Source organism: Hylaeus volcanicus, chromosome 3 (genome assembly GCF_026283585.1).
Source record: "Hylaeus volcanicus isolate JK05 chromosome 3, UHH_iyHylVolc1.0_haploid, whole genome shotgun sequence".
Taxonomy (NCBI): domain Eukaryota; kingdom Metazoa; phylum Arthropoda; class Insecta; order Hymenoptera; family Colletidae; genus Hylaeus; species Hylaeus volcanicus.
Window position 1 is genome coordinate 9,746,475 of NC_071978.1, and position 25,910 is coordinate 9,772,384.

Sequence of the window (25,910 nt, forward strand, 5' to 3'; positions counted from 1 at the left end):
TGGAAAGATTATAATGAGACACCCTGTATATATTTACATATTCACTAGTAGTAGTAAGTTTATTAATTTCAGCCTTTCGGCCCAGAAATAGGATTTGGTTTTACATATATTCTATACTCACACATCCATCCACCCTGCCACTTTACATTCGTCACACCACGCGATCTGACGTGTTTGACGACCCTTTAGAACTCCGTATCCTCGAGATACGCATTTTTGGCTTAGGAGGACGGCGTAGCGCCCACCCTCGTGGGCGACAAAGGACTCTTGAAAGTTGCTGGAACGTCTGCGATGACCACTTTATAATCCGTTGTTTTGGGCATTTGTATTTCAGTACAACCTGGATTTCCGAGGTCTGTCGGCGCGTGGGGCCGGCGGCTCGCCGTACAGGGGCGGAGAGGGTGCAGGCGCCGATGGCGACGGCGGCGGTGCTGGTGTCGACGGCAGCAAGACGGGCTCCGCCCCCGGCAGCGACCCGTCCGTCTGACAGTTTGGGATGGCCCGACGGGCCAAGGGGGACGCTCGCCGCACTCGGGTTTCCTTTTTGCTTTTCTAAGAAGAACCTCGCCTGCCCCAGCAAAGCATACACGTTAAGTTGCCGTCGAACGATCGAATCATCCGCTCGCTCTCGATAAAATGTTATTAGCCGCGCGGATCGCATCAAAACTCTAACCGCGCGGCAAAGGTCGTCGAAAACAGACATAAGATCGACGAGAGCGAGTGACTAGAATGCATCGGCGGAGCTGTGAAATATTACAGCAGTCGACAACTACTCGAGGGAGGAAGCCTCTACCTGGGACGGTTCGAAAAAAAGTGCTTCGGAACTTTTTCGGGACAAACGGAAAATTGTCTGGTTATGAGTTTGGGGTGTGTGTCCCAATTTTTGTATGTAAAAGTATCTGAAATTGACAAAATTGCGGCGTTGTAGTTTCTTTTATACTCAGGCTCAATGCTGGATTATCTGACATTCAGAACAAGCATTTTTTAATGACATATTAAGTTACATATGTATCGTGAGAATTTTTTTTTTGATCTTAGTTCTTATTTTATGTCTGAGAAATAAAATAAGCGTTTTAATTAGCGTTTTTCAAGGCTAAAATGCTTATAGTCACACGGAATATTCATGTATAAATCGACATCGTCGCAAGTTTCTTAGTTTAACATATTCGTAAATACAAAAATTACAATGCCTGCTCTTAGAAATGTTTTTTTGAATACTTTAAAACTTGCTACCAGAAATTTTCGATTTGTTCAAAAAAAATTCATAAACTGATTCCTTTTTGGTGCGTCTTAGGTTGGCTTACTCCCTTAAATTTCTCGTGTCCGCGATTTTGTGATATCTTACTACTATGTACTGGTGGAGCGAGCGGCCTAGTCCCCTTGCCCCGGTCCTCTTCACTTTGTAGACACTCGGCAACTTAACGTGGTAGCACTGTACACGCACGCTGGTACTCGTTAAACGAACGTTTAACATGTTTCGAAGGGATTTCTCTTCCACTAAAAACACCTCGCGGGGTTTTTAAATGTATGCTTTAGAACTCTGGAAGGGATGGTTTGGCATCAACGAAGTTGGTTGGTGTGGATTGGGTTTGGTATTATTTGACAATTCGGCGTTGACACTAGGGCTGAGACTATTCGAATAATCGAAGGAAAAAGTATTTTTAATCCGAACATCGATTTAATTTACTCAGTTAGATCTTTAAAAGGAGCGGTTTATTATATTTATACCTGCTAGGTTTCAGGCTTGACGACTGCAAAAATTAATGTAAGTGCAAATATGTTCGCGAATAAAAAGATAGCCGTGACAATTCACTTGTAAACTAAGCTACACGGAAAACTAAGAGTAATGCTCGTGGATAGAATTAAAAAAGAAGAGATTTCTCTTAATTATTCTTTGTAGCTCCTTACAGTGTTTGCAATGCTGACACCACGTAGAAACATTTTCTCTGGAAAGAACCCTTCACGGAATCTTCATACAGTAGTAATTCCAAGAATTCGAGGCCTAAGTACTTTGAATACTTTATCAAGTGAGTTATAAATTTTTAATTTTCATCAGTTTATCTCTAAAAAATACTGTAACTTCATCAAGGATGAATAATTTTGCTGGTATCGAAGTAAAATTAAAACTCATTTTAAGGTCTATTTCAATATCACTTGGCCCCTAAGAGTATTATTAAAAAATATTTAATAATACGTGTAAAAACATTTCCATGGAATTTCGTTGATGCTGAATTGTAAGAATCTTATTGCAGTGTTAAAATAAATTTGAATTTTTCCACAAATACAATTCAAGCGGGATGCAGTAGTATCACTTGAAACATTACTATAATTCTCAGTCTATTATATTCTATTCTTCCACAAGTATTTATAACACTGAGAAGTCCCTTCGAAAAATCAAATTCTTCATTTGATGCAACAGAAACTGATTTCCTCCGAGAGCATCTTCGACAGAGCACAAATTCTCGAAGTTTCGTTTAATTTTTAAGACGTTCAACAACGAATACAAAATGTCGTTCTTCTCAAAAGTAAACCAGAAACGAACGTCGATTGAGATTTTCATTACGTGACTTCAATCAAGATGATTGCAACGGTGCTACATGGCCAATTTAACTTGGCTTCGTGATCGAATAAAAAATTAAATAGGTTGATAAGCTGATCGCGGAATTGTTTACAGCTATATTGATTCGAATTCGAATTTGTACGCAACGATTGATCTTTGAGGACGCTTACTTTCCATAATGATTGGCGGATCATCGACGTGTACGTTTCGATTGTAATTGCTTCGAACGCGAAGCTACGTTCCAGCGATTAATTCACGGTACACGTTTCTGCGTTGCTCAATATAGAAAATTCGCGGGCTTTCCGCTTGAATGACACCGTGTAAGAGCGATCGTACGGTCGCTGAACGTGACTGCCATGAAACACGACGAGAACCAAGGAAACCAAATGTACGCACGCTTTTTACACGAAAACGCACGCGTCCCGAACGTGACGTTCGATTAGCAAAACGTTCACGATTTCTCCAAGTAAAAACCATTTACTCGTGATTTGTGCTTTCAGCGATCGATAATGCGCTGAAACCACGAGTCTTCGAATTTTCTAACACATTAATTTCCTTGCTTCGTTCGGAAGAGTCCAAGGGACACTCTGTCGAGTAATTATGTCAAGTTTCTAAAAAATCGATGCGTACTTTTAACCTGCAGTCACCTCGATCAGTCGGTGACTAAACGAGACACGAGTTAACATCATTCGAAGCACACGATTCAGCAAATACTTTTACGCTTGAATTTCAACGCGCGGATGACCCTGAAGAATGGAAAAGTTTGACTAAGCGATCGAAAATTCAGGGATCGTCGCGCGCGTATTGAAATTCAACGTCTTCGATGGCAATAACACAGCCATATCAGAGAAGTCTATGTCTAATGCGTGCAGGGACAGCTTCAACTAATTGATAGCCGCGGCAAGAAACGCTTTACGCTGCTTGAACTTGAAGCCATTTTGCCGAAGCAATAATCAGCCCCGCTAGCTCTTTCGTCGACGGCACTATTATATGTAAATCGCTCTAGTGTTACGTTTCCCTGGCATCTCAAGACTTCGGGGTATTCTTAGCGATTCGCGTGGAAATCGTTCGACTGTCTGTGTTATTTGGAACGGCGAACGAAGGCTTGAGTGGCAGCGGAGGAAAAGATTGAACGCAGCTTGCGGCACGTTTCGTCATTAACGACTGGGAATTTTGTACAGACAATTCGTACTTCTATTTCGATTTAAACTCGCTGGATTGCAATAATCGTACGATAACTCTGCACGAAGGAAACGTTCTTCCATGTAGGAAAGTTGGTGCAACGACAATAAATCGGACCGTCAATTGGAGTGCCTTTTAGGGGTGAAATATTTACAGGCCAACTTCCACTTACGCGTCTCACCAACTTCGATCTTTAAAGAATTCCTGGTAGTGCAGAGCAACTCTCACTGAATATTCTTCTTTCTTTTTAAATTCGTTATCGTCGTTAACACAGCGTGCCGCGAAACGTAGGCGCTTGCCGAGTATTTTCTTTCAACATTCAGCTATGTCTAAACGATATTTTGCTAACTAGCATTTGGCAGGGTGCTATACACTTCAATAGTGCAGTCCTGCTTACATGTACATTAGTCGTGCGTGGAAAAGCGTGGAATCTGGAGTTTCGACTCTTCGAGGTGTACTTTGCAAAATTATTTAGGCAACACTGTGAAGGAAACCTCGTGAAGAAACCTCGCTGGGGGCGACCATGAAATGAGAGAAATGCTTTTAATACAAAAGTGTTTTGACGTTCTACCTGGGATGTAAGACATCCTGTGGCACTTACGAATGTTTAAACAGCTTTAAACATAAGTCGAGAAAATCACCTCGAATGTCACTATTTGCCGCTACATCAGGGGTAATATATATTGAGCGATAAGCATATTGAGTTCTCGAAGTCATAAGCTAGTATTGCATAGAACCAACCCTTGTGTTTAATTGTATATCGAACCATATCAATCTTGATCGAGTTTGTGAAGATTACACAAGGCTTTTACATAATATTGCCTTATGAAAACATGTAATACACATAGTTTTGCAAGTCCAGTCATTTTTACTCATAAATCCTTAACAGAGAGGCGTGTTTCAGATCGTTGAGTTTCAATTACAATAGGATTCAATTAATACACTCGTGACAGTAATACAATCGACATAAGACTTGACGACCGAGAGTGACATAATTCTTTCAATTTAACAAAGCAAGTCACCCAGAGGAAGTCGAAATACCTAGCATAATAATTGTTCACCTGAATCAGATTCCACGCTGAGCTCCAAAACGAATGGAACCGTCACGATGAGGCTGTTCGTTTCACGCTTTCTGCACTCGAGCACCGTAGTCCGCGAGCGACGCCAAGCTGCAGTTTTTGCGATTTGTTGAATCACCGAGAGCAGAAGCTTAACACAATGGGGCAGGAGATGGTCGTCGAGGGTAACCTGGGTGCGGCAGCAGGGCGGTCAGGGACGTACTTTGTGGCAAAGACACCTTGGCTCACTAACCGAAATCTCGTGGTTCGAGCGCCGTTTGACGTACAAATAAAGCCTACCCGATGCTCGATTCGACGAAACGCGATAATCACGTTTTCGCCTCCGGGCGATGAAGAAAACCATTCCCCGGGCGTCCAGGGAAGCATGCGTTCTCGAGTCCCCTTAACTACTCGCCGTCGAATCAAGTACTCGGAACAAAGCTTCCTTCATAGTGCCACAAAAGAAACACGATCGTAATCGTAATACGTCTTTGAACCCGCTGACAAAACGAACCGATTATCTTCCAAACGAGAGATATACATAGACGAACGATGATCACCTATTCTAACAAATCAGTCCACGTGTCAGAGTTGCTCGGATCTCGAAGCCGACGTTCACGAAGAACACTCGCCCCTTTTGTATTTTAACGTATACGCAAACCTGGTTCGCGTCACGTGTATACATTGAATGTGTAAGTTGCATAATGTTACGTGTTTAATGGTTGCAAAGAGCTAGTCATAACGTATAAACAGAGTTGCGCAGAATTACAATTGAATCACTCCATGAAATATCACTGCAGAGTAATTCAATTATATTGCGATTTGTAATTCAGAGGTCTCGTTCAATTATATTGTTGTAATGAAAGAGATGTAATAAAAGCTAGAAACAAGCTACTAGACAGAAGTAATCACCACTGACGAATATGTTATTATTCATCAATTTTTACTGGAAAGCTGTATTTCAGTAACTTTGCATTTCAATTACATTGTAATTCAATTAGATTCACGATAACAGTAATTAGCCATTTAATTAATTGAAAAGTTTTAATTATGTAATTCGACTGCAACGTGATTGAATTACCACGCAATTGGAGTACAATGTATTATAACTAAATTACAGTGTAATTCAATTGAAACAATTGTGCGTATAAGTGTTCTTTGTGTGCGCGCAAACCAACCTCGAGACTCTATCGCGTAGCCTCTTGTAAACATCAGCTGATACTTTGTACGATTAGTTTGATGCTTGGTGTCCACTGGAGAACCTTTTTTCTAGAAATAATAGCTCCTTCTCGTATTAATACACTTTGAGCAGATGAATACCGAGACGACTGCTAGCACGCAGACTATTGCGCGTACTATACGAACTTTCGACTGGACACCTAGCATAAGAGCAACTCTTGCGATCTTCCACGAATCCATTCGATCGCACGAGACAACGTGACGATGCTGGACAAGCGCTATCCTCTTAAAAGGAGTAAGACCTGTCCAGGGACGCTCAAAGTCGCATTTTCGAAAATACCACTAATCGTGGAGGTTAATTAAAAGCGATCTTATGCATCCTAATGCGTCGGTATACGTTGAAGTCGACGAGCGACGACGCAAACGTAAATACGTCTGTACATACAGCATTAAGCTCGCGAATAACGTCGACCAGTCATGCATTTCTTGTTACCTACGAGTATATACAGGATCGATTCTGTATGTATCATACAGAGTTGGCACAAAATGGGATTATACTTTGTAGAGTATTCTTCATCGGCGAGGCAAAGTCGATGACGTTAGATTTACAAGCCGACAGCTTGTCCGCGGATGTCCTCCTCGTCGAGTCGACTTTTCTTCATCAACGACCGCGGATCGGCCCTTGAAATCGACGCGTGTAACTTTAGAAATCGGCACGGTTCACGGAAATCGTTGATCGCCGAGGCGCCAAAAAAAAAAAAAAAAAAAAACCGGAAACGAGGGCCTCGCAATCGCCAGGGCATTAACGATGCCCTCAAGATGTTCCTAGAGTGTAATTACGCGGATATAAGCGGTATAAGCGTACGCGTAACCTCGCAGGAATGTAATACCGAGACGTTTGTTACAAGTTGTAACACACGTACGCGACGCGTTTGTACAAACACTGTATCATACCTTATCGCGGTCTTTAGTGTATAGAGTTCGTCAGTTACGGGAGGGAAGGGGATTAAGCTTAAGTTTTTCTTTTTGTATAAAACAGCACAAATATTTTGTAAGGGAACGGCCGGTGAGTTTGACGTAAGAGTTGAGTTTCCATTATTATCCGATCGCGTTAGTAGCAGGGCCAGCTGGAATCTAGCTAGAGACGATCTGCGAAGATCGGTTCCCAGATCTCAGGGATCATCGATACGGATGTGTTATTCATCTTTGACTTCTTGGTTGGTTTTAGGAATTACAAGCTGCTGGGGAATTTTCGGGTGAAAGTAAACATATTAATTAATTTATTTTTTTTTATTTTTTTTTAGTTATTTGGAACAAAGTATTTCTTGAACACCTTCTTTATTATTCGATGGATACATTCAGAGTGTTCTGTGTGGCTCCTTTCAACTCGTACAGGGAACCGTAAATTTATCAAACAAATTATGGTCCTTATTTTTTTAATCTTTTCAATCAAATTTTTATTCTTGGGTCATTTGAAGACACAAATGAGTGTTACTTCTCAAGTCTTACTTCATTTATTCTTAGCATAATGATCAAATCCTATCTGTTCTATAAATTAAGGGTTTTGCTTATTACGAAATTGGATCATGCATGAATGAATAATATCTCAAATTATCAATTTTAAGATAATTGATCACAATTAACAGTCGTACTGCAGTTTTATATTAATAACATACCAAATTATATTCAACGAATATTTGAAGTGTTGATAATCAAGGGTTGATTAAGTCAAATTCGTCTAAATGTTAGATAACACGTTCGCTAATTCCAAGATCTGGCGATGCATCTTCGCCTCGGATTGACTTCGTTGTTTCCTATCGAGTGGAGTTCTCATCGCATATAGCATAAACCGATGTGGTGATAGTGCGCATAGATCATTACTATTATAGCTGTTACATAGAGTCAGTTCGTAAATGTAACGTGTATCGATAATATCGTTAGGTATACAATGATAACAGTTAACGGTAACGTCTCGAAATTAGACGCTAGCATCCACGGTCGTGACAATTACGGTCTCGCAAAAGGGTCGCCATTGAAATTCGATAACGATTCTTCATTATTTTTCTTCTTTTTTCCAGCGCGGCGACGAAAGTTACGAGCAAATCGTAATCTCCCTCGCATGTGTGTACGTCATCTCGAATTTACCATGGTGTAATTCTACCTCAATTCCGTAGTTTAGACACCTCCGAAAAAATTTCGTCGTCGATTAAACGATGCTTAGGTATTCGCTAGGTTCCCGAGTCAAGTTGATCCCTTTCGACATACGTAAATTAATCGATATTATAGTCTCGCGAAGATACATGGGCACGTGTGCTGGAGACCTGGAGAGAATGTCCCGGAATGGAATTCAAATTGAGCAGAAACTTTGATTTTTGTCGTTTAGAATTTCGTATCGCACGAACTAACGACTAATGGCATTACTGTTGTGAATGAAATTACTGTTATAATTTATGGGTGGAAAAACGATTTTCTGTCGCATTATAATCGTGGCTCAGGGGCATTCTTGCGATGGAAAGTATATCGGCACGAAAATAAAGATACGAAAAAGAAACAATTGAACGAAAAGCAGAAGAAATAGCGTTCGTTCGATGGAACGAGACTTTTTCAAAGTATCTAGCAATGATCGCGAAACGCTTTTCCACGAGCTCATTGTTGCCGTCGGTTGTGCCTGTCTCTTCTAAAATTATACAAAAGGTTGCTCGAAACACACCGTGCACCCTGCATAACGTTCGCTTGTAGCCCTTCGTGCTCCGATTAAGAGACCCGACGCTAGGTGTAACGAATAAAGTATAGTGCAAATTCTAATATTAATATACACGCATTACTATTACGTAATATTGAATAGCGATGACTACTGTTGGACTATTTCGTGCCTGTGGTGAAATATTATCGGGTTATCGTATAACTGTCTCCAGATATTAATTAAAAAAAAAAAAAAGAAAGAAAAATAAAAAAAATGACGAAACAGCCTTGTCAACAAACATTTGCAATCGGGGAAGCGTGATTCGCAGGGCAATCGGGTCGAGACGCGAGAAATAAATGCTACGATCGTACTCTCCATTTTTGTAATGGTTCTGGTGCAGTGGTTGCTAACTTACGATTACTTAATTTTCAAAAATTTCTCTTTTACTATTCTACCGTACTTTGTCATCTGTCATTTGACCATCTGTGAATACATATACGTGTATATACATGTATAAGATTTGAAAATGTAGTTGAAAGAATATTATGAAATTTGTATAAAAGCTTTATAAACCTTTCACGGTTGGCGACCACTGATTTAGTTGACTATTTGTGCGTACTGTGCCTCGTACATCGTCGTTTTGATATATCAAGTAGCACACTAATTGGCCCTATATTAGTTGACGATATAGACAAACATCGATGACAATAATTTCATATATAGTCTGGTCGAAGAAAGAATCTATTTTGTTGTTGATGCGTGTTCCACGAATGCGTTTCCCCACTTTTTGCCTTTGACTGTTCCAATTATATGTAGTTAGGGTTGCCACCTTTTACACAGTGAAAAGTAAGACACTTTAAAATTGAAAGCGTATATGTTGGGTAATGTGTAAGATCAAGGTAAGGTTTTTTCATTTTATAGAAATTAATAAGATCATTAAAACCAATAGACTTAAATAACAACTTTTAAGTAGTGATAAAGTTGATGGATTTATGATATGTAACACAATTTTAAATATATTATTAACATTTCGTCACAGTACGTTGTATACATTTCAAAATAATGAGCATGTTCAAAATATATAAGGCTTTTTGGTTAATCGAGTGATTCAGATAAGTCAATTCAGTTTTCATTAATAAATACAGTATACACTTTAGAATCAAGGAAGAAAGTACAGTACAGAAACGCCTGAAAGTTGAGTAGATGGCAACCCTAATTGCAATAAAACCTCGATGAATCTTCAATCTCAATTATGCTCTACATTCACAGCAGTTTTCATCTAAAACAGACTTTTTAGATTCGAGTATTTTTCTTGTTTTGCGAAACAAATGAAATTGAATGTACCATATAATATCGATCATATTGGTATATTGCGATATTATATTATTATTATTATTATTATTGAGGTTCTGCCGCATTTCGAGCTCACAGAGCAAGGTAGCATTGTAGACCCCCACCCTCACCCTCAATCTAGATCTAATATTGCATAGATGTCACTCTGAAAACGAGTCAAATTTCATCCAGAGTGATAACTAACAAATAACTATTTGGATACATTTATGGAAGATAACGTAATTGAAAGTGAAAGTAAATAAGTTAGTTGAGACGTTCCAACTCTTTAACGTGAATATATTTCGAAGCTTTTCTTGTTAAAAACTAGTTACAAGGTAATTTAAAATAACTTATATAGAAACACCAGAAAAATAATATTTACCATAATACGAAGGGATGTATTTCTGAAATGTTTCTATTAGCTACAAAGTAAACGGTTATTGATTATTTTAACGATGATCTGAAAAAGTGATGGGTAAGTCGATTCTTTCTTTAACCCGACTATAATTACGTTTACGTCGGTGACAGTATTTTAGATCCTCTTAGATAAACGAAATTCATTATAATCATGAGGATAGAATACTAGTATTTTTTTATATTACTACTGGTGACCCAATTGAAAGTAAAATCAATTTTAATTACACGACAGTATCTCCATTTTAGAGAAATTATGGATTGAATCTTGTACGAAGTAACATGTCATGATTTATTTTATATTAATTTCTATTAGTACAATTTGACTGTTATCGGACAATGAAAATACCTCTAATTGGTATTATTTTAGTATAAATAATGGAACAAGTTAGATTTTTCTTCAAGTGTAAAAATTAAAAATTCTAAGACTATATCAACAAATAACAGAAATAATCATTTTATGTAATCAAAATTTGTATGATCGACGTAATAATTCAACATATTTGTTATATTTCATTTAGTAACACAGATTAATTGATAACGATTAACTCAAATATTACATTACATGCAACTGCGAATTCGGTTCATAATTTTTCTAAAAATGAGATTGACGACACTTAGTCGACAACGCTAATTTAACAATCGTTTTGAAATTGGCTTCTCACTTGCTCGAACAGCTTGCACTGAAATCTTGAAAATTAACTGAACATACAGTCGTACCTTAGAATTACAGACTAAAATGAAACGAAGGTTCACCCTTCTAAATTCATGAAAGTGTGCAAGTCAAATTCTTGAAGTATATGTTGTTAATTATTAAACTTTTGTACCAAACGCTCAGGAAGCGAGTCGAAAATTCATATACGAGCTTATAGCACTCTGACGTGGCGAAGAGTCGCTGATGGATCACTGAATAGTCCGATCAAGAAATTTAATTTAATAACGATTAATAGCAGTAGACTCGGCGCGAGGAAGGAATTAATATACCTTTTTCTACATTTTATCGTTGCGACTGAACGATACCGGACACGACTGCAGTTTTTCAATTTCTCAGGACTGACGAAATTTCAGTATCCACTGACTGGACGGTAAATTGAACGTAATGTTAATGTCCACGAAGTTAGACGTAGTAGTGTATTCCTATTTGTAACGCTGCTAAAACTGTTGTGATGCGTTTTCAGAATTTTCGAGCGTTTGCCTAATCATTTTCTTATCAAGCGTTCCCTTCGAACCTCTTGAGCAATCAGTTCGCGAATTCAGAACCGAAGGTGCGAAATCGCGACGAGCGGTGATAACAAATACGTGAAAGCCAAATGCAGCATTCATTTAAAGAATAGTTCGACGAGGAAACGTAACGTAATATTTTTCATGTCGGTACTCTAAGACGTTCACGTTTCGAAAATTTTAAGAGACATTTCCATCTCAAGTCTTTAATTATAATCTGTCAGTGAAAATACTTCAAAATAAGTTCATTTTAGAACGTTCTGAAAATTTTTAATAAATTCTTCCTCTTACCATTGCAATTTTCAGGCAAGTTTCTTTCCTCCTTCAAAGAAATTTTAAATCTTAGAAGACGTTTAGGGATCTTTTGAAATTCATTTGGGATCCCTAGCTCCTCGAGAAAAATTCATTTTATAATATTTTGATAATTTAAAGAATTTCTTCCTCTCACCATTCACCATATAGGGAAGTTTCTGTTCTCTTTCAAAGAAATTTTGAATCTTAGAAGAACTTTAGAAATTGTTTGCATTTCAAGTCCTTAGAATGCGTTTTACCAGATCGACAGAGTGCTCGTCAAGCAGATTAGTAAATAAGAAAATGAAAGTAACTGCGTACACTGGAATAATTGTACGACAATCCATGACGAACGTTCGAATTTGGACAATCGTTTTTCTTTCACGACCTTTCCCTAGTTCGAATCGCGTTAACGAAAAAGACACACCGACGTGAAAGGGGCAAAGACGGGCAAAATTCTTATCTAATTATAATTTTCAAGTAACAAATAAAAGATACATTACAAAATTAAATTGTATTTCGCCATAAAATAGAATTTGCAAATTACAATGAAATTAACTTGAATAAACAATCACAATACATTAACACTTTGGATTTTAATATATATGTTATGTAATTTATTTACATATTTATCCTCTAACGTTAAACGTCACAACATTTTTAATTAGAACTTTTATATCTAGAGAACCAATATCATTCCTTATTCATATTATTGATAAATCAACCTGCTCGATAAATAAATAGACCTGGCAACAAATAAATCGTTTTTGCTTATCATTCGAATAAAATCGACTGAAATGAGATTTTGCCCGTCTCTGGAAAGGGGCGCGTTGTTGTTTTCACCCCCCGATGGCGAGGACGAATCTTCCATTTCGTGAAGGAGATCGACGATTACGTTTAAACGATTTTTCAATAAGAAGAAAGCGTTTCCCTTGATATGAACGTGCATACATATTTAAGCAAAGTGTTCTAGTCTATGTCTCACGAATCCATTTTTAGCCTTACGAGGTCGACGAAGCGAATTTTCGACTGGTGGATGAGACGACTGTCCGACTGATTTAAACGAATAAACAGGAACGAGGGAAAGTCACGTGATCGGTTTAAACGTTAAAAGATATCCAATTAAATGCAGACTAGGCAAGCATGATTTAACAGTGATCGATGAATCGCAATACAGAGATAAAACCACTCTGCTAACAGTTTAAGGGGTTTAACCCCCATTCCGTAATTATAATTATTAGACTGCATTTATGGCAAATGAAAATATGGGAAAGTGTATGAAGATGTTCACAAATGGAAAAAAATCTATTCGATATTACCAATAATAGACATGTTACACTGTTTCTAAGAAGCAGGATTCTTTTAAACCGCAATTCATTATCTGCATCCGCCAAAATATGAATTTCCATGATCATCCGCAGTCTAATAATTACCGTTACGATAGGCAAGATTTTTTAGTTGAATGTCTTTCTTACACGTCGTTTGAGTGAAATTGAAAAAGGTGGTGCTGTGTTTTTATATACTACTATATTATTCATATTAATTACATTTTTTGCAATTAGTTATGGTCTTAAGGAAGTTTTTTCAATTGAATGCAATAATATTTCACGTGATAGTGAATTCAATAATACGTGGAACAATTTTTATGGATTGTTGAAACAATTTTTTCCTGTTTCATTAAAAACGTAAGAAGAAAATAGTAAAAGGTAATTTCATAGTGTCTTGAATTTAAAAAAATATCCATATATTATTTATATTAGTCACATTCTCCACTACAAAGTTCTCATTTTGAACAGGTTTTCATCGTTCACACAAGGAACTGAACTTGTATTTAACCTCTTGAGGGATGAATTTCAAATGGATTTTATTTACTCCAATCGAATACACGCGAACCAAAGCAATTTTCATCTGTAAATCGATTTCAACATACAAATATGTTGTCTCACTTAAATATGGTATATTTTTTAATTCCGAAAGGCATCGTGATCGTAAGTAATTGGTCATTTAGATGTAAAAGCAAACGTGCACGTGTGTGTCAATATCCCTCTAGTTACGGTAAAATTGTATGTAAGAATCTATACAAAAAAAGTTTGAAAACGGTCAAATGACCATGATACGTTTAGCGTCAACTTAGCGCTACTAATCGCTTCTAATAATTGGCATAATCGAGGGTGAACGATACCGATGACCAGATGCGTTCGCGTGCACCGTTTCAGGATTCGTGTTTGCATAGTCTGCGATCGTCGCGTGAGAATGTTGCGTATCTCGCGAGAGTAACACGCTCCTAGAGCTACCCTAGTACGTAAATCGCGAAACTCGCTTCGATGCTCGTTCGATGACTTAATGACAAGGTTCGAGTTCGAATCAGCGAGTACTTGCGAAATGTTACCGAGATCGTCAGAGAACGGAACACGATTTCGTTACTCGACGAGGCCACGTTTGTCGACGAAGGTGTTCGATTCCGTCGCTGTCTCGTTCCCTTCGCTCGGCTCTCAAACGCGAGGCTGTGATCGACTGAAACACATGGCCGAATATCGCAACGCGGGGCAATTCGATAAAACTTGAGTTTCGCGCGAAGACGACGAGTAAACACGCGATTCGTTCGAGTTTGATACGCCTTTGTAGTTTATACGGTCTTCCCATCGATGCTTAACGTATCCTCGTTGAGGGCTGCGTTTACATCGCACGCTTTTTTCGCGCCACGAAGCTTTGCACGCTTCGTAGCTCGATCCTCGTTTCGCTCGAAATCGTTTACGGAGTGTCGTTGCTTGAAGAAAAATGAAACGGAGTGGACGCCGCATCGCGCTACGGCCTCTTTCCGCTGCCAGGTGTGCGATGTAAACGCAGGCTTGCAAAACGCGTAAACCGATGCGAGCGTGAGCGAAACAAAGCCGCGACGGGCGTGATTTCTACGAGAACTTTTTGAGAATGTTCGTTTACCCGAGGTAGGTTCGACACGCTTGACAGTCGTGCTTCTCCTATTAATCGAGAGAGAACGAAACAAAACGCTTGCCTACCTGTCTGGTAATTTATTTACCAAACGTTTCATTTGTATGATGATATAAAGAAAAAAAAGGTATCGATCGTAGAACGAGTTTAGCGTAGATAGGTTTCGTACTTCGTATTTAATGAACATTATTAAATCATTATATATCCAGTATCACATGTATTGGAGCTGAAGATGACAATGGAAATAAATAATTGTATCCGGAGCGCTGGCTTTTCCGTCACCTTTGAAATCTCCCTTATCGTAAGCCTTGATGAAGAAAACTGTTGGAAGTTATAAGAGACGGGACACTTTTGAAAAAATATGGTACTCGAAATAGGTCTATTTTGAATCACTCGAGTGATTTAGATTCTATATTTTGAAAAATTAATCCTTTCTATGTAACTTTGGATTGTTTAAATCATTTTTTGTGTGTTCGATTTCCTTCTTTCTCTTTCACTGGATCTTCTACGCTTTTCTCATTGAACATTCATGAAGACTTATTTGGAAATCGGAGAATTTAATAAATTATAATAAATCATTTTATCGAGTACAACTAAGAGTGAGAAATGTCGCACGTTTAATAGCAAGAAAATGAAAAACTCTCCTAACAAAGTACATAAGAAGAAACTAAATGTAGAGCGTTCCTTCCCTTTGTTCGACGACGCCTACTTTTCGTTCTTTTTTTTCAATTTACATTTTGTAAAACATCTAACATACAAGGGTAAATTTGAAAATGTCACTCGAATAGTTCCCCTTTTTAAGGATAGATGGCGCAGTGTACGTTTTACAATATTTGTCGGTAACAAGTCAGTGTTTATAACCTCAAAAGTGTATCAATTCTGTTAATTTTATGTGTCCGTTATAGAGCTGTCAGTGTACTTCCGTGATTGTGAATATACTTTATCGTGTAAATCAGCAGAATGTGGTATTTGATTGGTTCCGAAGGTAGAATCCTTTTTTATTAAGCTAACTAATAAGTAAATCGTAAATTATTTATTGCGTTGTTAGTGATATTTACACTTAAAATTCCAGGGAATCGCGTGTACTTGCATCCAAACAAAGAACTGACATTCGGTAGAAAGAAAGCTGATATTCTTCTTGAAAATGATGAATCTGTTAGTAGATTACATGCTGCTATTTCCGTGGAACCTAGAGATGTCATTAAGGTATGTATAAAAAATACAGAGATATATGGTCTGTGTCTAAGAAGATTACTACAAAATAAATCTTTGTTTTTGCAGTTGGGAGAGTCTACATCGATATGTAAACTGAAAGACATCAACTCAAAGTATGGTACATATATTATTTTAGGAGAAGAAGAAAAAGTAGAAGTATCTAAGGAATGGTATACTTTGAAGGACCAAGATAAAATACGATTTGGCTTGCAGAATCATATATTTACGTAAGTCTACAAGTTTATATTCTCTACTATTACAGTTTATAATATTTTATATTTGTTATATACATTTTAGTCTTGTGTATGTTCCTATAATAACTGTTGTATCTACCTTAAATGATCATGATAAGGAAGCACTACAAAATTTGATTGATAAAATTGATGGGATGATCGCTACAGATTGGACATCTGCTTGCACTCATTTGACAGTGTCAAAAGCTACATTAACTGAAAAGGTTTTTCATTGATCATTCTTTATATCTTATGTTATATTGCAAACTACATGGATTTCTTAGCAATGTTAGCTGTGCAGTGTTGTGTTGACACAAGTAATCTAATAAAATTAAAAGTATACTATAATACCCTAATTAAGAAACTAATTGAGAAATTGGGGGAGGGGTGTAAGTTTAATTCAGATGTCTGTTAAATCTAAATGTCTACTGTGAACTATATACAAAACTTTCAAAAAGTAACAAACCCACCACTCATCTCAGAATCTTTGCATTATTGGACAAAATGGCTTACACAAATTTTCAGATTCAAAACGTCTTATTTTTCTGCAACTTCATTAATTTGACCTTGCCCTTGACCTTGAAGGTCATTCGAAGGTTAACTTTAATTTTTCTAAGGGGAACCCTTATTTTTGAGACCAGGGTCGGAAAGAGCGGGAAATTTTACGTTCCAGATTATCTCGATGATTATGATCAAGATTACGAATGTGTCCCGGTCTAAGTCGTACAATATTTGTTTGACACATTGTAACAATTCCGTGTTCATAACATTATACTCTTTACAGATTCATTTTATCCCTAAAATTTTTATCCGAATCTTGTCCGTCGATCGCCATCGTCAGTTATACCTAAAATGTCAAGGTATCCGAACGTCAAGTTTTCACCTCTTCCCGAATCCAATGTCACGAATAGGGGTGTCCAGTTGAAAAAAATTTAGTTGACCTCGGAATGACCCTTAGGGCTCGCGGTGATCCCCAAAACGAAACCATATCTGAACGTAAAATTTCCCGCTCTTTCTAAGTCCGTGTTAAAGAATAAGTGTTTCTATTTGAAAAATGAAATTCGACCTCCGAATGATCTTCAAGGTGAAATCTTCGAGGGTTAAAGTTTCGAAAGGTCTGTATGTATCGCATAGGGAGTTGTAGAGAACTACTGTATTAGTACTAGAACACTTGCATCAACATAGTGATACAGCGTTATATATTGTGCATGCGAGAGTATGAGAATACGCCTATGATTGCACGTTTCACACATCTAATTTATTTGAATATAATTCAGGTTACTTGGGCTATGGCATCTGCCGTACCAATAGTAAACCTAGATTATTGGGAAAAAGTGAAAGATGCCTTTTATAATGCAAAAGAACTTCCAGAGTCGAAAGATTTTGTTCCCGCGCTCAGCGAATCATTTATTATCAAAGGAAAAGTATCGCTCTGTCCAAATGAAAAACGGAAGACACTGTTTCAAAATTTAATATTCGTATATTTTAGTGCGCATCAATATAAAATATATGGTAGAATGGTTAATATGGCAGGTAAATAACAAATAATCGAGGTTAGCGTATTGCATTTCATTATTTTTTATAATAAACATATTTAAGGTGGTAAATCGCTTCTATATTTAAAAAAGCCTATAACTAATAAGGGACTCTGTGCATCAAATGTTGTTGTATTGCAATATTCTAATAACGCTGCAACACAGTCAACGCAATCTATCGTGTCCGAATACGATTCGATATGTGAGTGTTATTATATTTAATTATTATAAGCACAACACACATATTATTTCACGCATTCAGTTAAATTTATTTCGCAGATAATATATTACGAGCAAATAAACGTAGAATGATATCGGAATCTGAAATTCCTCTTGCAATTTTATATTGTTCTGTGGACAAATATTGCAATCCGAAATTCAAGTTTGAAGAATTCCTAAAACGGAAAGAATCGAAACCAGATACATCTGAAGTCTTAGCTCTTGATACACAGGATGTGATACAATTACCGAAAGTAATTTCCAACGTTCCAGGAAATATAAATATAGTCGTAAAAAAACCTAAACAGAGTTTTGAAGTTATTCCTGAATCATACGATAGTAACAGTGACATATTAAATATTGATAGTGCTTATCAGTTAAAAGATAGTCTCGAACCTAACGCATCAAAAGAAACGCAACAAACGCGAGATGATCTTAACAGTACCGTGTTAGGCACGGAAAAAAGGGTACCAAGTATCGAAATAATAGATGATTCGTCCGTGCCTGATGTTACACTAGAGGCCACGCAATGTTCTTCACAAAAATGTTTGAGTTCGCGGGAACGAAATTTTGAATCTTCCAAGTTGTCAACAGTTGCTAATAAAGCAACTCCTTTTCATAATACGAATGTTACACGAAAGGCCACGCAATGTTTTTCAAAGGAAAGCTTGAGTTTGGAGGAACGAAGTTCTAGAGTTTCCAAGGTCTCAACAGTTGCTAATAAAGGAACACCATCCAACGAAGTAATAGATTTAACTGAAGATAATAATATCGAATCGAGAGGTAAACAATTAAATAAGAACAAATGCAATGAAAATTTAAGTACAGTTTTGACACAAGAAAAACTCAATGAACTGTTAAATAAAACGAATGTAAGAGACGATAATCCAGAAGTAACACTTTTACCTCTGAAAGATTGTAAAAAATCTTCGCCAACGGTAGAAAAGCGAACAAGTTCAGAGAAAAGAAAGAACCATTTTCACAATACCGAGAGCGAGGAAGAACATATTCCTGTCAGAAAAAGAACTAGTACCGAAAACTCAGACGTGGAACATAGGATAAAATTATCGCACACTGTAAGATTATTATTTTACCTGTTGTTATACAATTGAATAATTTTTATTTCAATTTTCTAGAATGGAAACAGCAGTTCTACCAAGTTACCGACTTGCTCTTCATTTTTTATTCGATCTAATCCTACTTGCAAACGGTTTAAAAAGGTATGTTATAACACATGTAAACAATGTCGCGAAACGAATTTTTGTTTTCATTTATTTATTTATTTTTCTAATTGTATCTTGTCAACTTACAGTTTCACAATGTAATTCCTAAACGAAGGATAACTCTAAACGACATGTATGTTTGGAATCGACAGAGTGTATAAAATTTGTAAACATATTATAATTTTATTTTGTCCAATGTATAAAGTATTATTTTAAGTACTAGATATTTAAAATTTGTTTAAAGTTTTATATAAATATTTCTATGAATAAATGAGTACTCAACGATGGTACGATACTAAGACTGACCCCCTTGTTTAATATACTTTAAGGCCATTGAAGTCGGTGATGTCAATACTATTTTTGAAACCTATCGTATTTACCTCTGTTTGTATAATATAACTTCTATAATAAGCATAAAACTAAAATGTTATAACAGTTATTCGTATAATCCGCTTCTATAATTGACTAAATATTGCATGCCTACCTTTTAAGTATTTTTATCGAATTAGTATACTAACTTACATTGAACTTTCATCACATATTTGCGGCAATAATATAAAATCATAAAACAAGTTTCTGGAATACTGAAAGTGTTCTCTCGAGGTTGATCCAGGTACGTCAATTATGACCGATACTTTCAAATTAAAAAAACGAAAGATTTAATCGGCTTCTTCTCCTCCCGTCATAGTAGCAAGTAAATCGGCTAGCGCCCTCAGCATTTCGTTATCTGCGCTGTTGCCTTCAAACATGTTCAAATTTTGGGTACCTGAACGGTTATGTACGTTTACCGTGTTAATAAGAAGACCCGTTTCGTATAATACGTTCTTCATGAAAATATTAAAGGACGAAGTTAACGACTGTTTAGAATCGTTATATTGAGCCGTACAAAATTGTAAATATTGTTGAGCATCCTCCCATTTTGTCTTCCAATTTTGGAAGAACTTTTCGTTCGAAAATACCGTCGCGACACGCGACGATCCATCCGCCGACGTTCTCAACACTCCAAACTTATAACCATCCTTGTCCGCGTAAGTTCGAATTCTGTTCTTTCCATTCTGATCGTATACATCTTTAAAGAGATTCTTGTCTTGAAATAGATCCTTTGGTATATCATCGAGGTACACGTTCATCGTAACATTCTTGCCGAACTCGGCTCCATGTTTCCTATAGTGGTAAGTAGCCAACAACTCGTCGTTGAATTCGATATTGGCATTGCTCATGATATTCTTGGCTGTTTCACAGTCTCTCGTAACACCAGCCATGAATTGTCGTCTTGTATCAGGATTCGATTGCAAGTCCGCCAAGAATGATCGAAACTCTGATCTGGTTCTATCTAGAAAAAAGAAAGGGGTACACATGATACTGAAGTCTTTATAGACAAACATCTCTGCTCACAAGTATGTGGACACTTTCTTGATTTGAATAAGTATCTTAAAATTTACGAATCTATTAATAAATATTACATATGTTTTTGTATCTAGTTTGTGTTGCATTAGAGAATATATTTAATCATTAGTTTATTTATTGTCTCACTAATAACATTAAAAAACAATTAATTTTGACACTGTAGGTAATAATTTCTTTATTCGTATTCAAAGTAATAGTATTCCATTTATTTTTTAATATTTCGACATAAATGTTTCTCAAATGCTGACAATTTCTTCCAAACTTTTATCTTTAAATTTAGCAACCAAACATTTTAAAATAATAATCCACGGAGTATATTAAATATTCATTGAAAATAGTAAATGTCCACATATTTATGGATAGGGGGTGTACGTGAGATGCAAGCCTATCGCCTTTTCGATCTTACTTTTACTTTCCAATGCGATTAATTCGATGTAAGCACCGAATTCGTGAATAGTTTTGCAGTTACTGTTTTCCACGACAGCGATCGCGGCGTTCACAATATTTTTGTCGTAATTCCTCGCGGTATCGGCGAACACTGTCTTTATCCGGTCCAAATCGGAGCCAGTTAACTTTGCAAACATCTCCACATCGTTTATTTTAACGTTTCTCAAATCTTTCCGATCGACTTCAAATAATTCGGCCATCTTCTGCAAGGTTTCTTTACGCCTGGTTTTCAAAGCTATACGCTCCTCTCTCATAAATTGATTGCAACGCTTTCTATATTCGTCTGGTTGCGTGTGCTTGTATTTTTTTGCGGCGTTCACCAATTTCTTTGCCGTCTCTGGATTTAATTGGCTAAACCTGCATTATTATTTAAAAAAGAAAAGGATGAGGAGAAAAATGTGTAGCAACAGGAAGAAAACAAAAAGCGATTCGCATACTCACCTATTAGGGCTTATCTTTAGTTCGCCGTTAATAGTAACGACTCTCCCACTCTTTCCCCTTACTTTGATAGAGGACTTGGTCCCGACATTTTTGAAAAATTGGTTAGGGTTGTTAATGTTGTTTATCGTCCTGGCTATTTTCGCGCCCTTCGAGATGTTCTTATGATTCTTGCGGATGAATTTATCGAAGGTTTTCTGGGCTTTGGCGTCGGTCATCTGCGACCTGTACTCTTTGAAGTAATTGCTTTGAGCTTTCTTAATGATCGCGCTGGCTGTTTTCGGTTCAATCAGCGTGTTCGTGAAGAAGAACACAGAGATGGAGAAGTGCAAGATATCCATTGTCCCTAGTGTACCCTTTTCGTATTTGTTGTACAGATTTACAAATCCGATTATTAACATGGAGGAATCCAAAGCGACCGACGTAACGTTTAAGAAAGTTGCGCCGAGCATTTGCAATGACGTGAAAGTGCGCCCTGCCCGCGCGCCAACTGTTAAAGTGGTATTTACTGCGGTTTGTCCCGCGTGTAAAGGTAACATTAGAATGCTCAATCCGCACATTACGGATTCCAAATCGGTCAGACTCTGGTTGTGAGTACCTTTGTCTATCAAAACATAGGCGCTCCTACCGGCACCGTATAACGCGCTCGTGGTACCAGCTACTCCCGCGTACATAATCGTAGCTGGTGCTAAGGGTGTAAATAAAGAGGCCACCCCAACGCCTGCGGTGACAAGTCCGGTGATCCCGGTACCAGTGTCCATCAGTCTTCCTGCACGCGACAACAGATCGCAAGCCGGCGATGTTCCGAAACTCACGTCTGGCTCGCATTCGGGATCGTATTTGTAATCATTAGATCCGGAACACGTGTAAAAGCCATTCTGTGGGAAACAATACTTCATCATCGGAAGTTGGTTATTGTTTTGCCAATCACTCCACGATTTGTACACGCGCTGATACGTATCGACGTAGTAACAGTCCTCTTCTATTATTTTTACACGAAATATAGGAACGTAAAATTCATTATCGGCAGTCTTGCAATACACGACAATTATACCGACGTTCAGTTCCCCCGAACACGTGTACGTATTGTAAACCTCCACGATCGTGTTTTTGATCTGATCGGCTCTGTCACGTTGTTCTTCGCTGTAAGTGTCTTCGATTTTCTCGGCATTATTGTTCTTCTCGTTCGGTGGTCCGAACAATGCGTAACAAATTTTTACACGTAAAAGATTGTACTGACTTGACTCGTAGATATCCCACTGATTACCTTCGAAGGCTCTGTAGAAATATCCGTGACACTCGCGTGCCCTCTTCTTCCATTCCTGTACCTCCGGTTCATCCCACGAAGATGAATACTCTCCAGTCAGAGTGCTGTACGTTTCCCCCATTTTCGCACAATCCTGGAAGTGTTACATTTACTTTTATTTAAGGATCAACATGAAAGGAAAATGGTTCTGCAGTTTTATCTTAGAGAATATGGATTTGAAGAATAAAATACTTTAAACCAACATTTTAAGAAGCTAACAAGGTGAAACTGCAAAATAAAGGATACCGCCTCAATGACCAATGAATTTTTTCTAATAACTTAACCGTCGCTCACTGCTTATTAAAAAGTTATTAAACAAAAAAGTTTGTAAAAATTAGGAACGAAATGTTCATTAAAATTCAATTACAAGCGAATATTATTGATGTGTTAGGTTAGGTGTGGGTTGGAAATTGCAATCTTAAATACATAAACGACTAGGATTCATTTTTTATAAAATTTAATTTTTTATAAAACAATACATGATTATAAGTAAACGTCCTTCGAATTTATTTCTTTTGTAACATATTAAACAAGAAAATATCTATTTAATCTAAAAAATATAAATCACACAAGGAGACCATTTTAGTACTAATAATCAAATTATTATTGTACAATTCTCACTTTGAGAATTAATATCGTACAATACATAGATAAATATGAATCGTAAGTACTTATGTTAGTATAATGGGTGGGACCGTCATTTATCAGTATCGTTTAGGGTATTATAAACTCTCCAACCAGTCCTACCACCAGCGAGAATGAATACTGTTGTGTTTCTCATTCTGTGATTTACATGTTTTTTAAAACTCTGGTGGCTTGAGCGACGAGATGATTACCAATTAGAAGCAAGAGCTTGTGAAAAAGCTACCCCATTAGTAGAATGCAGAACGTACATAGAAGTATAATTGGATTTGTTTTTTGTTATCACGTTTGTTACACGAATTCGAGCTATGTTACTAGAATACTGTACTTACAAAGCGACACAAGACTTGTTAGCAGCACACGCTCGTTAATCGGATCGTAGAATCGTTGCTGGAAGATCGTACTTCTGGACGAAGTACCGATGTAATGCGCACTTTGATATTAAAGCAACCGGCCATCCACTCCCAGAGGAGCCTATCGTTACGTAGCGTTAAAGTTATATTTTCCTACTCTTTGAACTGATTGCAAGTTCGACGTAGAAAGATGGACGCCGTCTCAACGCTTCTAAGAATTTACACGATAACGCTTGGACTCCTCCTTTAGTCCGAACCACGAGATACACGCGATACACACGATTCGCAAAACACACTTTATTAAAAACTATAACTCAGGAATAGAAATACGCATATATTATAGGCAACTTTCATGTTTTGTTCCGACGATATGTAATTATTTACAAGATGCCAAGTTCTGGCACCATGTGCATAAACTGCTTTTATGCATGTATGCATTCTATATATCAATTTCTGATATGACGTCAAAATTGACAGCAGTATAGTATCCTGATAGAGTAAAAGCGGGTCTCATGTGGAACCCCCTTGGCTGTTCTAAAAAATGGTTTAAACAATTGTTGAAAAATGAATAAAGAAGCTAATGAAGGATATTTAAAATAAATGTTGAAACAGAACATCAATATTATGTACTTTTTATAGTCTTAAATAATTACATTATAACCAAAAGTCAGTGAGATAAAGCACTGTTTGATAAACCGCAGATATTTATTCATTTATGCAAAGTCAAAATATTGGAGTATGTATGGGAATGCGTCTAAGTGCAAAAATACATTAAGTTTTGACGCCGCGGCCCACAGGTTTCAATGCCATGCCTTTCTTTGAGCAACGCTCGCGACTAAGCGCGACTAGTACCCATGTCGGCCCCTAGGTGCCGTCTCGTTCTCGAACACTGGGGCACGAGCTCGAGGCTATACCTTGGGGTCACCGGTTAATTATGGTAACGGCCGATACGTGCCGTCGCGCTCTCGCCGAGGAGTGCGACGGCCGCGATCATAACCAAGACTTGCGGAGCCTTGAATCGACAGAAGATCCTGACCAATCTTCGAATTTGGTTTCTTCACGATTGTGACGTCATGTGACGTTGCCCGTTTTCTTCGACACGCTGATTCCTTTGCATGTTGTGTAAGTATGCAGGTAAGTCTTCACAATTTTTTTGTCATGCATGGGATTCGCGTAAACCTTGGTACGCTTGAGTCAACTAGCGAATCTTGGTGGTAGATTCGTCCGTCGGCCACTGTAAAGGTTCGAATCGGTAAGACCTACGTAAGTCGATCCGAGCGCTTCCTGTTTCCGGTCTTATCTCCCGCCTAACTCCGCTCCGGTAACTGATATCGACCGTTGGAAATAGTTCGCTGCGTATCTTAAGTAATCAGATTATAATTAGAATAAGCCATACGATAAAATAAAATAAAGATAAGACATTATAATTAGGATAACTACGAAATACTATACGAATAACTACTGAACTACGAAACAGTTTTTTTGGAAAATTTGTAAAAAAAAATCCTTCCTTGCACATCGTTTGAATAAAAGAATATCCACTGATACCACTGGCAGCGTTCATTTACAAACCCGACCTAAGTCGGCAATCAAAAAATTCTCCAACTCACCATCTAGTAACTTTACTCTGCTTGCAGCACTATAGTTAGATGCGTGAAAATTCCTAGTAACAGGGAATATTAGATTTTGAAGTTGAAGTTTGCCGATATATTTGTCTCGTTTCCTCTTTTAATAATTAACGTAAATGCAACAACCGTCTAGCGATAACTCGACTAAATTAATTTAAAAACTTATGTCAATGCAAAGTTTGTAGCGGAATGGTAAATATGCTTGCCCTCTGATGGTAGGATAAGATTTTGTATACCGACATTACAGTATACTCACACAATCCATTTTATTTCATTGCATAATGAACTTTTATTGGATTTATTGGAAATTATACTGGATGTGTTGTGATATTAAAATTTAGCTGGAGAAAAATTATTCGACACTTAGCTTTTTCAACGAATAAATTTAAATATAC

The 25,910-nt window shown here is 37.3% G+C and overlaps 3 protein-coding genes across 4 annotated transcripts in view; 2 read left to right on the forward strand and 1 right to left on the reverse strand.

Moving 5' to 3' along the window:
- The window catches only part of LOC128874435 (alpha-catulin), a 105,471-nt gene extending 90,339 nt beyond the window's left edge, over positions 1-15,132 (forward strand). The window contains exon 11 of the mRNA XM_054119233.1: positions 335-15,132. Coding sequence (XP_053975208.1) covers positions 335-487 — 153 coding nt within the window. The 3' untranslated portion in view covers positions 488-15,132. The remainder of the gene's footprint in view (positions 1-334) is intronic.
- A 574-nt stretch (positions 15,133-15,706) lies between these two features.
- Positions 15,707-19,516, forward strand: LOC128874438 (nibrin). The gene is made up of 9 exons (XM_054119238.1): positions 15,707-15,854; positions 15,942-16,075; positions 16,151-16,311; positions 16,382-16,541; positions 17,595-17,850; positions 17,917-18,054; positions 18,132-19,147; positions 19,208-19,291; positions 19,384-19,516. Exons 1-9 carry the CDS (start codon positions 15,830-15,832, stop codon positions 19,453-19,455), a joined length of 2,046 nt encoding a protein of 681 aa, XP_053975213.1. The 5' UTR covers positions 15,707-15,829; the 3' UTR covers positions 19,456-19,516.
- A 231-nt stretch (positions 19,517-19,747) lies between these two features.
- LOC128874436 (uncharacterized) lies at positions 19,748-24,257 on the reverse strand. Of its 2 annotated transcripts, XM_054119236.1 has the most exons (5): positions 23,867-24,257; positions 22,854-22,986; positions 21,590-22,464; positions 21,108-21,505; positions 19,748-20,627 (listed from the first exon to the last, which is right to left on the reverse strand). In XM_054119236.1, the coding sequence occupies exons 2-5, from the start codon at positions 22,923-22,925 to the stop codon at positions 19,954-19,956; spliced, it is 2,019 nt and encodes a 672-aa protein (XP_053975211.1). In that variant the 5' UTR covers positions 22,926-22,986; positions 23,867-24,257; the 3' UTR covers positions 19,748-19,953. The 2 variants fall into 2 exon arrangements, with proteins under 2 accessions (XP_053975211.1, XP_053975209.1); XM_054119234.1 differs by having other exon boundaries at positions 21,590-22,986.
- Between the last annotated feature and the right edge of the window lie 1,653 nt (positions 24,258-25,910).

Coding starts and splice junctions, on each gene's coding strand:
- LOC128874438 (XM_054119238.1), top strand. CDS start 15,830: ATGTGGTATTTGATTGGTTCCGAAG. Junction 16,312..16,381: donor TTGCAGAATCATATATTTAC/GTAAGTCTACAA, acceptor TATACATTTTAG/TCTTGTGTATGTTCCTATAA. Junction 19,148..19,207: donor GGATAAAATTATCGCACACT/GTAAGATTATTA, acceptor TCAATTTTCTAG/AATGGAAACAGCAGTTCTAC.
- LOC128874436 (XM_054119234.1), bottom strand. CDS start 22,974: ATGGGGGAAACGTACAGCACTCTGACTGGAGAGTATTCATCTTCGTGG. Junction 21,506..21,589: donor CTAAAGATAAGCCCTAATAG/GTGAGTATGCGA, acceptor ATAATAATGCAG/GTTTAGCCAATTAAATCCAG. Junction 20,628..21,107: donor AATCGCATTGGAAAGTAAAA/GTAAGATCGAAA, acceptor TCTTTTTTCTAG/ATAGAACCAGATCAGAGTTT.